Source organism: Trachypithecus francoisi, unplaced genomic scaffold (genome assembly GCF_009764315.1).
Source record: "Trachypithecus francoisi isolate TF-2019V2 unplaced genomic scaffold, Tfra_2.0 Lachesis_group4, whole genome shotgun sequence".
NCBI classification, from domain to species: Eukaryota; Metazoa; Chordata; class Mammalia; order Primates; family Cercopithecidae; genus Trachypithecus; species Trachypithecus francoisi.
In genome coordinates, this window is record NW_022681469.1 from 14,420,531 (window position 1) to 14,434,529 (window position 13,999).

The window sequence follows — 13,999 nt, forward strand, 5'->3', positions numbered from 1 at the left end:
TGATTTTGCATTAAAATCGGAATGCTTAGGGTTAACTCAACATCATAGGACTAAGTGGCTGATCTAGACTAGCACTGAAATCCTCTGTCTCTTGTGTTCTTTAACCGAAACTGCAGAATCTACTTTGTTTTATTCTCCCACCTTAATAATTGGAACTAATTGATAATCTACTTTGCAGAAAGTGAAGTTATTTCAACTCAACTTTATTCCAAAGAAATAGGGAGCTATTTGAAGTAGGGAACTAACCTCTGCTTGTGCCTGAAGCTCTTCATTATTTGTCAGTAATGTTAACTTATGCCAAGTAAAAAAAAAGTTAAAGATTTCTTTCACCTACTTACGGGTTCTACTAAAATATAAAGTTGCTGTAGAAGTTTTTAATATATTTTAGTCTTCATCTGTTTATCAGCCTGTTGCATGGTAAGTAATTGCTCAGCCATTGAAGTTATAGTATGTGACAGATCTGCAGAAATTTTGCTGTGTAAGCCAATGGAATTTTTACATTAAAAGATAACTCATGCAGTAACTTCTATTCATTAAAGCTTGGGACAACTTAAATCATGATGAAGTGAACAGTTTTTTTAGGCAGATTCATTACAATTTATCAAAAATTAAAGAATGTCCCCTACTTCTGGTTCCTTTAGTTGGTCACTTTCTCTAACAGTGATATTGGTTTATGCATTTTTGAGACGTCACTGTGCATGAACTTATGCCAATGTTGTTTACAATATGTTGGAAACATTTTATTTTTCAAATGCAGTTTTATTTATGTTTATAGGAAATATTTGAAACTGGTGAAAACCTTTTGGTTAATAAAATGTAGGAGAGGTAGAATACATTTTTTTGGTCATGATTTATTGAAAACAAAAAGGTTTTAGGGACAGACTGGAACTTGTTTTTCCTCCCTACTCTCAACCTACATGCACTGAGAAAATAGTCTATACATATCATCATGCTTATTTTAGTTCCCTTTGCCATTTAAAGCAGGAATAGATGTGGACAGATTTACTTCCTGTGATATAGGTGTTTGTCTTTTTTATAAACTGCTCAAGAAATATCAATTTAAAGATGGATGTTAGAAATAACAGCATTAGCATTTTTTCTATTGTAAAAGTAACAGTGATCGGCCGGGCGCGGTGGCTCAAGCCTGTAATCCCAGCACTTTGGGAGGCCGAGACGGGCGGATCACGAGGTCAGGAGATCGAGACCATCCTGGCTAACATGGTGAAACCCCGTCTCTACTAAAAAATACAAAAAAAAAAAAAAAAAAAACTAGCCGGGCGACATGGCGGGCGCCTGTAGTCCCAGCTGCTTGGGAGGCTGAGGCAGGAGAATGGCGTAAACCCAGGAGGCGGAGCTTGCAGTGAGCTGAGACCCGGCCACTGCACTCCAGCCTGGGCGGCAGAGCGAGACTCCGTCTCAAAAAAAAAAAAAAAAAAGTAACAGTGATCTTAGCTGAACTGGATTTGTTATTAGCAGTTTTACACATTTATCCACTGAAATTCATTTCTTATTTCCTGGTTTTCCTATTGCATTTTGGTGACTTTCTTATAGCCCTCACTGCAGTCTACAGTGCATTGCATGTATTTCCTTCTGTTTTCATGTTTTTCACTATAATATGAGCCTAGAGAACTAGATCTGTTTGTTGTTCATCTTTTTATTTTACGTAAAGCCTAGCACATAATAGGAATACGTTGAATTCAACTGATCTTTGCAAAATGATATAATGTGAAAAACTGGCAAGTCATTCTGTTTGATAATCCTTGACCATTAAAAACTACTGTTTCTGAGATTTTCATATTACTTTAGTGAATCGGTTATTACATAAAAATGTTCCATACACTTGTTAGTTTTGTTTACAGAGAATTGTTTTATATACTCCAAAGATAATTACTAACAGTTTACCATCTGTTTCTGTTAATGAGTTGTTTCTTTCTCCCTAATCACTTGTTTTGTGCCATATTTTGTATGTGAGATGATCTCTATCTTTTAGCTTTTGATGGTTTTGATACTTAGGGAATGTGCAATGTCTTCTGTGATCTTCTGCAAGTTATATTTGTGACATAATTTGAATTTGAGTGCCACTCCTTACAAGGAAATGTGTGTTGGTAATTTGTAACGTCCCTTTTAGATGTCTTTATAAAAACTCCTATTTTTTGTTTTTTACTTTCTAAGTAGATACGGCTTTTCTTTTCCAGGAACACAGTCTTTTCAGATTTTTTTCCTTCTGACAAAAATGGAGAAAGAGGACTCATGTTTATTGAATGCTTATGTGTTCTTGTATCATAATTGGCATTATATATAATTATTAAATAATTACTTAATAACCTTATTCCATAAGTCATATGCTTATTTACAGGTGAGTAAGCTACAGGGAAAAGGAATGTTTTTTTCCCACTTGTCCTCTGCTTTATTTCTCATGTAACATAGAACATATAAAATAGCCTTACATATCATGGATAAGTGGAAAACACATTAGAACTTTTATTTTTGACAATATAGTCAGGTAGACATTCTTTAAATATCCCATCCATAGGGAAAGGATTTTTTTTTTTTTTTAAAGGATAACAGAAGGTATAGAAAACATTAGCAACAGATTATCAGAAAAGACCTTGAATTGAAAAAAGAACCAAATAGAACTTCTTTAAAAAGAATCAGTAAGACTATAAACTTTTATGTTTTAAACAGGTGACTAGACATAATTGAAGGAGAGGTTTGAAGAAATTACATGCATATACAGAAAGAAAAACTGATAGAAATGACACAGTTTAAGAAATGTGAAGGGCAGAATGAGACTGTCTAAAAATATGTTTAAATGGAGTGTCAGAAAATTGATGCATAGAGAGAATGGAAGACATGAAATAATGGAATTAAAAGTGGCTAAGAATTATCCAGAACTGAAGAAAGTCATGGGTCCTCAGATTTAGGAAGCACATTTTGTTGTTTTTCAGACAGGGTCTGACTCTGTCGCCCAGGCTGGAGTGCAGTGGTGCCAGCTTGGCTTAATTGCAGCCTGGACCTCCCCAGGCACAAGCGATCCTCCTAAGTAGCTCTGATGACAGGTGAGTGCCACCATGCTCAGCTAATGTTTAAGAATTTATTGTAGAGACAGGGTTTCGCCATGTTGCCCAGGCTGGTCTTGAATATCTCAGCTCGAGCATTCCTCCCGCCTTAGTCTCTCAAAGTGCTGGGATTACATTCCTGAGGCCTCCATGCCCAACCTTGGAAGCACACTTAATTCCAAATAAGCTACATCATGGTGAAATTTGAAAAACCAAAGATAAAGGGAAAGTCTTAAAATTCGCCAGAAAGAGAAAACAGGTTAGATACACAAACATATTGGACTGACAGCGGCTTTCTGAAAGTATCAGTGTACCGATGGCAATCAGAAGCCAATGTACTAATACCATCAAATTTACTACCAATTTACAGTATTATACTCAGCTAATCTGTTATTCCAGAGTGAAGCTGAAATCATTACATTTGCAGCCAAACAGAAGAGGAGTGTCTTTACCACCAAGAGACGCTCATTAAATGTGCCTTAAAGCTGGGTGGGGTATACTGGTGTGAAATGTCAGGAGGTGGTTAGGTCCCCTGCTGAGATTTGGGACCATTCCATCCTATTTCAAATATTTTCATAAGACGTCTTGTGCTCGTGGGTGGATTAAATTCAGAGGAAATTCCCACAGTGGAAATTGTGGATTTTTATTTGTTTAAGTGGTGATTTTCTAGCATCTATTATTTTACAGTTTCTAAAACAAATCACATATCACTGATCTTTTTCTAGAGGCTGTACTCATCTGAACTATTTTATATTTCAAATACCTGAGGAATACATAAGGGAAAGTGGCTGTTTGTTTTCTTTCCCTCAATTCCACTTACCTGTGCCATTAATTTTAATTTCAAAAAAAAGTAGTTTCTCACTATGTTGGTCAGTTCTGAGAATGGACGTTAATTAATCGGCTTCTGGCTTATTTGTGCTGGTTAGAAGATACTTAAAGTGGAGACCCTGTCACATTATCTTAGGACTCTTGCAAAGAACCTGCTAGTTTGATGCCTAACAATGTTCATTCTGAGCTGATGCTACGATACTAAATATTTCTATGAAAAATAGAAATCAGAAAGGTCGCACCAGCAACAAAAATCGCCTTCCATGGACTGCAAAAACTTCAGGGAGTAGTTGATTAGCAGTGTCAAATCTGAGAGCAGTAGCAGGGAGAAATCATGGGAAAGATGATTTCCCATCTTTCCCATGAGGCCAAGGCCCAAGGTGGAGAGACAGCAGGATTTATTTGATTACCTTAGCATTTCCAAGTTTCAGTTAATTTTGTACCACCTTCACAATTGTTATATTATGCTCATATTATCTCGATTATTATTTACTTATATTTTAATATAAACATGCTTATCATTTATTTTTAAGAGGAAATCTTAATCAAAATAAAAATTAAAACCCATACTACATGTAGTAAATGAAAAGTATATGTAAAAATTATTAAAAGGAGAGAACACAATGAAAACCATATCCTGCCAGGTGCAGTGGCTCACGCCTGTAATCCCAGCACTTTGGGAGTTCAAGGTGGGTGGATCACTTGAGCCCAGGAGTTTGAAACCAGCCTGAGCAAACCCTGTCTCTACAAAAAATATAAAAATTAGCAGGATACGTTGGTGTGTGTCTGTAGCCCCAGCTACCTGGGAGACTTATGTGGGAGGATCACCTGAGCCCAGGAGGTTGAGGCTGCAGTGAGCTGTGATCGAGCCATTGCACTCCAGCCTGGGTGACAGTGCAAGACCTGTCTCCAACAACAAAACAACAAACCATTTTCTGTTGCCTGTCACGGAAGAAACATTGAAGACATGCTAGCGCCGTCTACAGTCTTCTCCTTTATTTAATCAAAAAAGATGGAAAGGCTGGGCATGGTGGCTTACGCCTGTAATCCCAGCACTTTGGGAGGCCAAGGTGGGTGGATCACCTGAGGTCAGGAGTTTGAGACCAGCTTGGCCAATGTGGTGAAACCCTGTCTCTACTCAAAATACAAAAATATGCTAGACGTGGTGGCGCATGCCTGTAATCCCAGCTACTTGGGAGGCCGAGGCTGGAGAATCACTGGAACCCGGGAAGTGGAGGTTGCAGTTAACTGAGAGATCATACCACTGCACTCCAGCCTGGGCAACAGAGCCAGACTCTGTCTCAGAGAAAAGGAAATAAATAAATAAAAGATGCAGAAAGGAAATAAACTTGTCATTTGTCACATGCAATATAGAATCGTTTTTAGTACCAGCAGTATCAACAGATGAATGTGAAATGATTCACAGAGGTTAGCGTGACTGTGTGCGTCTGAGTGCCTGCTTTTTAGTGATCATCATTTGAAAGATATTGCTCTGTGCCTCTTGTATTGAAATGATTTTGTTCTTTCTATTTGAAGCTCTTTTAAGAGCCTGTGCTGATGGAGGTGCCAACCGCTTATATGATATCACCGAAGGAGAGAGAGAAAGGTATGCTTTCTTTTAGCCAGTGTGCATAGTACCACTGATTTCTGCTCTCTGTTGTTTTATTTTCTTCTTGTAAGTGGACATTGTTACTTTTCCTTCAGACTCTTTTATGGAAAATCTCCCCAGTGAGGGAAGAGTAACCTGAACTGCTTAACCATGTTGTATTATTTCTTGCTTTGAATGGTATCTCTCAGGAGAATGAGGTGCATCTATTCTTATTTTAAAAACCTTTATTCTGCTACTTCAAAGCCACATTAAGTAGCATTATCAAATCTTGATACTTGTGAGAACTGTGAAAGTCAGCTAAAATAAAACTTCAAATGGCAATTTGAGATGTATTCAAACAGTGTAAATGAATAAAAACTGATTTTATATAAAGTAGGCGTATATTCCCTCATGGAAAATATGAGATTTTATATTAGTGTTGAGTAAAGCCTGGTATAATTTAACTTAATTATTTCTCAGTTATGCATACACTTATATTTTAGGAGATGAATAGTTTCCTTAAGATTTACTATCCTTGCTGTCTGATTTTTCTTACTTTGTGTGGTGAGGTATTTTTCAATAAGATAATCTGTTTGATGGAAGCAGATTTTAAACCTAGCTCATTGTGAACATGTTTGTAGTTCAAACACCTTGGCAGACACAAGAATTTATAGTGAAGATATAAGTAGACAATGAAACATAGTTTCATCTCTGTCATATGTGCTGTTAAGTATGTTGAAATGTTTATAGTTTAAGAAATTACCTCCTTGCTGCAAAAAAAAAAATAAAAATTATGATGTAACATACTCTAGGTACAAATTAAATATATGTATTTTGAAATAATATATTTTTCTTTATGGGATCAAAATTTCTGACACTGGAGCTGCTTTTTCAAAGCAGCTGGTTTCTTATAGGAGGAAGGCATGTTTCCTTCGAGACTGGACATGCTAATGCTAATGTCTGGGGACTAGATGCATTATCAAAAAATACAGCAAGAGTGACAGCCTAAAAGACAGTTTTAATTCTGAACATTTTTTGCTCCTTTATTTTGTAACTTTACAGATTCCTCTGACAGTATCCTCCAAGACCTGACACGGACAGTGTGTGAAAAAGTACTCAAGTATGTGTTGTAAAAAAAAAGTGTCTAGGCCAGTTGCTTCAGATAAGAGCGTCATGCCCATGAGGCCAAGCTTATGTATTGGACCTATAGCCTGCTTGCTGGCAAACAATCTGGTGCCAGGTATTCTCTACTGGCAGTTGTAGCTTGTGAACATAATTATAACCACAAATGAAAGGATCTCAGCACCATGCCTCCCAAGTGATCTTTGATCATAAGATCTACTGATAATGCTTGTGAAGAAATATAGATTCTCATATTGATTATTTTTACTGAATTGGGGTGGACACTAATAAGAAAGATAACAGAGCACTTTAAAAATGATTTCAACTCTTATTTTAGATTCACGTTACACGTGAAGTTTCGTTACACGTGTATATCGTGTGATGCTGAGGTTTGGGATATGAGTGATCCCGTTATCCGGGTAGTGAGCATAATATCCAGTAGTTACTTTTTCAACCCCAACCCCCTGCCTCCCCATTCTCGTAGTTACCAGTGTTTGTTGTTGCTATCATTATGTCCATGAGTACTCAGTGTTTAGCTCCCACTTGTAAGTGAGAACATGCAGTATTTGGATTTCTGTTACTGCATTAATTCACTAAGGATAATGGCTTCCAGCTGCATCCATGTTGCTACAAAGCAGATGATTTCAAACAAAATGCTTTTATTCATATTTGAAAGCAAAACAGATTACCAGATTTAGGGGGCGAATACCATTATTTTTTGCCCAAATTTCAAAATAACCGTGTGTGATATTTCTCAACACATTGATAAGTAATCTTCTAGAAATCTTCCAAGAAAATGTATGTAATTTAACAACTGTTTGTTCATATATGAAGATGTTCAATAAAACATTGTACTTTTCATTGATTTTCTAGTTGTAATTATGTGTTTGCAATGATTCCTACTCTGATGCCCAGGGACATCGCTGGCCTGGGTGAGGGTAGAATCTCTCCTAGGAAGATGAGTGAAACTAACTGTCTCATGTGGGAATTAAGTCCTTGAATCAACTTCTAAATACAAACCCTAACCAGTCAAACTAAGTGGATTCAGGTAACTAAACATAATTCCTCTTAATTGTATTTCTAATAGAAAGGCATCACAATAAAAAAGGAAAAAATATGCGTGAATTTTAAAAAGTCAGTATGTACTTTGTGGACCACTACTTGTCTTATTCTTATTTATTTACTTAACATCCATATGTACAATGTAATGCCTCATAATTATGTGATAAAACATGAATTTTTAAAGAATCCATCTTCATTTGAAGGCAAAATATTTATACATTTGGAACGGAAGGAAGGAAGACATATAGACAGCAGCAGAGGAACAAAGTTTACAGAGGAGTAAAGCTCAGGGAAAAATCAGTGGTGGGACCTTCTCCCCTCTGCTCAGGCTGAGGAGGGGCAGGGCATGAGGCCCCAGGCCCCGTGTCACTCTGCTTCTGGATACCCCTGAACATTCAGGTCCACATCTGTCCCTCATGGAGCCAGGGCCCTAGGAGAGCCTGAAGAGGACCCAGGTGTGCTCCAGGCCCCTGCCTGGGCCTGCTGGCTCCTTTACTCTTTCATGGACCCAGAGGGAAAGGGAAGGTTGAAGTGTGGCAGGTGAGGCGGTTGGGACTCATGGGAAGATGTGTGTAGTAAAAAGAAGACTCAGAAACGGGTATTGAATTTGACTGTAATCAGCAAGTGGAAACATAGTGCCCATTTATCCTGCAGCCCGGAAAGTCCAAGATTACTCAATGGAAACATAGTTTATGAAATAGAGGTGATTAATGTTCTTCTGTTACCTGCTTTCAGAGTACTGAATTAGTGCCCCAAAACTCTTGGCTTATACATATTAGATAGGTTTCATTTTATTACAGATGTGCAGATATCACTGTTTTCAGTGTTCAAATTGTCTCATCTTTGGCCAATAGAAACTTCTTTAAGTTAGATCCTGTGTTCTTTTTAAAAAGTTACCTTTCTATATGTATATAAAGGTTGTATATATACACACACACACACATAAAAATCATGTGTATTATATGAATCACATATATAAATTACATAATTTTTAGGCATAGTTAATGTATAATGAAATGCGTATCATAGATGTTTAATTACATGGGTTTTGTCAGACATTTATTTATAGTCTCTTATCCACCATCCAAAACAAGATAGAGAACATTTCCCTAGCCCCAGAAAATTCCCTCATGGTTGATATCCAGACAGTTTTTTACCTCTAGTCAACTGCTTTCTGATTTCCATTACTGTAGACTTTAAAAAAATCTATTACTAAATTTCAAGCAAAAGAAATCATATAATATGTGTTCTTTTGTGTCTTTTTTCTTTTGCTCACATGTTTTTGCAATTCGTTCATGTATTGGTAGTTGTTTTTTATTGTTCAGTGGTATTTTATTGTATGAATATACCACAATTACATTTGTTTATTCACCAGATGTACTTTTGGTTGTTTCCAGTTTTTGGCTATTATGTGTAAATGCCACTTCTTATACAAGGGTTTCCGTGAACATGTTTTAATTTGGGGAAGTGGGTACAAAGAATGAAGTTTCTGGGTGACAGGGTAAATATATATTTAACTTTCCAGAAATTGACATTTCACTTTTCCAAAGTAGTTGTACCACTTTATATTTCCATGAATAATGTCTGTATTGTTCCATATCCTCACAAATATTTGTTCTTTTTATCTTGTTGATTTTAGCCATTTAGTGTTTGTGAATGGAATTTGTGATTTTAATTTACATTTCTCTGATAACTAAGGATGTTGGGCATCTTTTCACGTATTTATTGACCATTGCTATTTCATGATTTGATTTATAAGTACCTTGTAAAACAAGTCTTATTTATCACTTTTATTAATTAAAAAAACAGCCATGAGCTTAGGTCCAGTTCTATACTAGATGTGTGAAATGCTTGCACACAATCTTGATTAAAATTGTGGTAACAAAACTTAACATGAGATCTACCTCTTAGCAAGTTTTTGTGTATAATACATATTGTTGACTACAGATGCAATGTTATGCATTAGATCTCCAGAACTTACTCATCTTGCTTAACTGAAACTGTATGCCCATTGATTAGTAACTCCTCATTTCTCACTTTCCTCCACCCCTGGCAACCCCATTCTACAGTTTGAGTCTATGATTTTGACTATTTTAGATACCTCAGATGACATAATCTTGCAGCATTTGTCTTTCTGTGACTGACTTCTTTTATGTGGCATAATGTCCTCAAGGCCATTCCATCTTTCATAAATGTCTGTCTCTGTTTCAACTACGAAAGCAGCCTCTCTTCATTTATCAGGTTTTGTTTTGATAAAGAAGCCCTAAATATTTTTTCTTATCGTGAATTGCAATGTATCTATTAGTATCTATTGGTTCTGACCTGTGGGACAGTAGGACATATGATTAATTTTTCTGTAGTTACTTGTTAAGTGGATGCAAGCTCAGTAAACATAAGCTCCCTGGTGCCATTCAGTATGATGGATTATATGACATATACAGAAAATTTTAGTACAATGTGATAGATTCTGTAACAAAGGAAGACATGGAGCAAGGAGAGTTAGACCAGAATGGAGGAATTAGAAAATCTTCTGAGGATCCTAATGGGCTGTGAAAGATTAGGACCACAGAGCATGGGAGGTATGCATATGTGTGTGCATTTGCAGTGACTGGGGAGAGGCGGGGAGATTCTCCTTTGTCTCCTGGATGAAATCTAAATTAACCACCTTGAGATGCAGGGTTATCTTTTTCGGCATGCCCAATGTCTTCCCTTATATTCTGGTCAAGCAGAACTGCTCACTGTCCTAAATTTGCCATTCCCTGTCTCCTCTCTGCCTTTGCTCTGGCCCTTTCTCATGGCTGATCTCATATACATTAGCACCACCCATTACAATTGTGTGGCCATTCCAAATAATCATAATGGTAGATCATAATCTACCATAATCATTGTTTGTGCTGTCCTCATTCTTAGATGGTTTTAGCAGCGTGTGCTAGTGCGTTTTGTAGTAATCCTATCCATGCATCAATGTTCAAATAACACACCATGTACTCCAGGAGGGCTCCTCTTCCCTTCCAGCCTGAAGTGATTTGGCATTTCCTACACTGTAATAATACTCTTAAATCACAATGTTACATTCACATTTTGCCTTGATTTAAAGCTGTAAAGACTTACATTCTTGACTAGGTTGTAAATTTCTAGTGATCTATTACCCTTTAACTTTGCATAATACTTTGTAATTATTTACTTTCTCATTTTATCTTGTGATTTAGCTATGCTTAGATGTATCTTGTCTTCTTCACTAGGTGGTAAACTCCTGGAAGGCAGCAATCATAATTAATCATCTTTATATGCTTCATATCTAGTAGACTAATGAGCATTTGAGAATTTATTTGAATTAGTGATTTTTCCTTGATACGTTAGCAGAGATGTAAGACTAAGCTTTTGTTAAGTCAAGGATTTCTAAGCTATAATACCAGCTATTGGAAGTATCTTGTTGTTAAAGAAACTTTCAATAATTATATATCTTATTAGTATTATAAGCCAGAAATGGCTCATGTCTAAAAAGATTGTGCATTTTTGTCTGAAGTCATGTATAGTATATATCTCACTTATTTCCAGAGTATCTTATGTTACATTGCATTCTAATTCCTGTCTAAATGAATCTTTTATCCTGGAACTGAGGTCCTTGCCTTTGAATTCATTGGCATTTTGAGAGCAATATGTACCATGAATATCAGTGCTAAATGTGAGGGTTTTTTATTTATTTGTGATTGTGTGGTACTTAGAGATTCTCAGACTCGTCAGCATAACAGTCTAAGAAGTTGCTATATCTTTAGTATTGTGTGTAGGATATCTGAAATATGGGGAAGGTGGTTTTTAGGTTAGTTTTCTCAGAGTAATTAATGCATTATAGAATCCTGAATGGAAAGTTCTACAGGAGAGTATCTTTATATAAACATTGTTCTAGGTTAGCTCAGATGTTTAGAAGTTTCCTTTCTGTTTAAATATGAGCACCTAACAAAAATCCCTTGCGTTCATGGAAATGACCACGTAATTAAACACTCATTAACAATGGCAGCATGATGAGGACCTACTTAAACAGAAAAGCAAAATACGTTCCTGATCTCTTTTTCCTCTCACTTCATTAATTTTCTCACAGTTACAATTTCAGTCTTTGAGCTTTATATAATCATGCAACTTACTCATCAGATCAATCTACTTTTTAGATTAATCAAGTATGAAGAGGATGACTGTTGTAACTCTAACTCTATGACTATTTGTGGCCCAGCTAAACAAAGTTCAAAATATAATTAAAATAACTGAATAATGTGGGAAGATAGCTTTTAAGAATTAGCTTCTAAAGCCTTTATCAATACAATTAACCCAGGCATCTGGTAGCAAGTATCTGATGACTCTTGAAGGAATCAGTGACAAGTCTAAGTCTGGCTGTCTGTGAGTAACTTTGGATACTTTCATTTTATTTCGTTGCAGGTAGCAGCAGCCTCCAGAATGGACATTATGTAGTCAGAGCGTTCGATTAAGGTTCACAGTCGGATTCTGCCACTTCATTACCTTTAGCAAGTAATTTAACTTCTCAGGCTGTAGTTTCTTCATCTATGACATTTCAGGAAGAGATAACTTTCTTTTGGAGTATTTAGAGAAATCTTGATGAGGTAACATTACTGTGGCTAGTTACAGAAGATCTGGATAAATCAAGAGGATGGAGCATGGCTCTTAAAAGCTATAGTGATAAATTATTGAATAGTTCAGTGTGTACCTTATGTAGTTTTAGGCCATAGCTGTAAATATGTTTGTCATACTTAACTATTCTGAATGTATTCATTGTATTACTTTTCAGAAAGGTTGTAAGCATTTTTCAAATAGTGGTTGGCATATAGGAATGTAGTGTTTGGCATCTGATTTCTTTTGTTTTAAATCCGCTTTGTTCAGCTATAATTTCATACAACAAAATTCATCCACTTTAAACATACAGTTCAATTATTTTTGAAGCATTATATACTTGCGTACCCACCACCACAGTCAAGATTAAAACACGTCCGTCATCCCAAAAAGTTCCTACCTCCTGCTTTGCAGTCATTCGCCTCCTCCCGCACTGTGTCCCTTGTAGACTTCTAGAATGTCATACAAATGAAGACACACAATTTGTTGTCTTTTCTGTCATTTTTCATTTATCGAATGCTTTTGAGATTCATTCGTGTTATTTTATGTATTTTAATTCATCCATGTATTTTATGTATTTATGATGTTATTTTATGTAGTTTGTTCCTTTTTACTGTTGAGTAGTGTTCTAGCATATGGATACACCACAGTTTTCTTTCTTTATTTTACACAGTTGATGAACCTAATTTCTAAAACTTGTCTTTTTGTTGGAATTTGTTGTCAATTTTTATGTGCTTCTTTGGAATATATGTTCTTTTAGTTGGAACCAAGCAAAATTCTCAATGTTTTCAATTCAATCCTAGATAGACATTATATAAAATAGTAATAAAGACTTATATGTAAGGTCTATATTTACTATATCTTAGTAAAAAGTATATAAAAGCTTGTTCAATACTGTTTTTAAAGGAATAAGACAATAAACGTGAAATCAGTGTGAAATAAGTTGGTGTCAGGTATCTGAGCATAAGTTGTGGTCTTGATAACCTCAAATATATGTGACAGTTGATTTCAGTCTCTCTATGACTAGTTTTCTCACTGATTGTGATTTTTTTTTTTTTTACTACTTTTCAAGCCTCTCATGGAATAGTCAAAACATATAATTTCTGTATGCTTTAACATATGCAGAAAGGAAACAAATATGAACCAAAGATCTTTGGTTCAGTCGATTCTTATAAGCCTAGCCTTAGCAATGATTAGTCATTTGCGTCAGCAAATTTCCATTAAAAAGTATTTATGCAATCAAATTACCAAGCTCTGTAAGCATGTCAACATTATTAGGTCTTTGAATCAAAATGATGAAAGGTAAAAATGATTAGTGCATTTTAAAGAGAATTTACAACAGAAGTCTTGGTATTAAAGAACCTTACACAACAAACTGTGAAGGCATATTTATCTTAAATTATTGATTAGATTAGTTTAGTAATATATTTTAGTCTGTTCGTTATCAAATGCTATAAATCAGAGGTCTCAAAGTTATCCATGCACAGCTATGAATCATTTTGGAATATTGGAGGAGGGAGGAATGTGTATGCAAAGGTGCTATGTTTCTCAGATCATGCATGAACTCAAAATAAATTTTCAGAGTGAGACCATTTTAAGCAGCTGCAGGAAGTCAGTTTACAACTAAATTTAATCAGAGGCATTGTTTTTTATGGCTATTCTATTTCATAAAGTATGTTCCTGACAGAACCCTTTTCCCTTCCTGCACTGTGGATGGAGT

The 13,999-nt window shown here is 35.8% G+C and overlaps 1 protein-coding gene across 2 annotated transcripts in view; it reads left to right on the forward strand.

The window, feature by feature from the left end:
• Positions 1–13,999, forward strand: part of TPK1 (thiamin pyrophosphokinase 1) — a 384,318-nt gene that overhangs the window by 151,258 nt on the left and 219,061 nt on the right. For both annotated transcript variants that reach the window (XM_033192495.1, XM_033192496.1), the window contains one exon: positions 5,424–5,493. In XM_033192495.1, the coding sequence (XP_033048386.1) occupies positions 5,424–5,493 (70 nt within the window). The remainder of the gene's footprint in view (positions 1–5,423; positions 5,494–13,999) is intronic.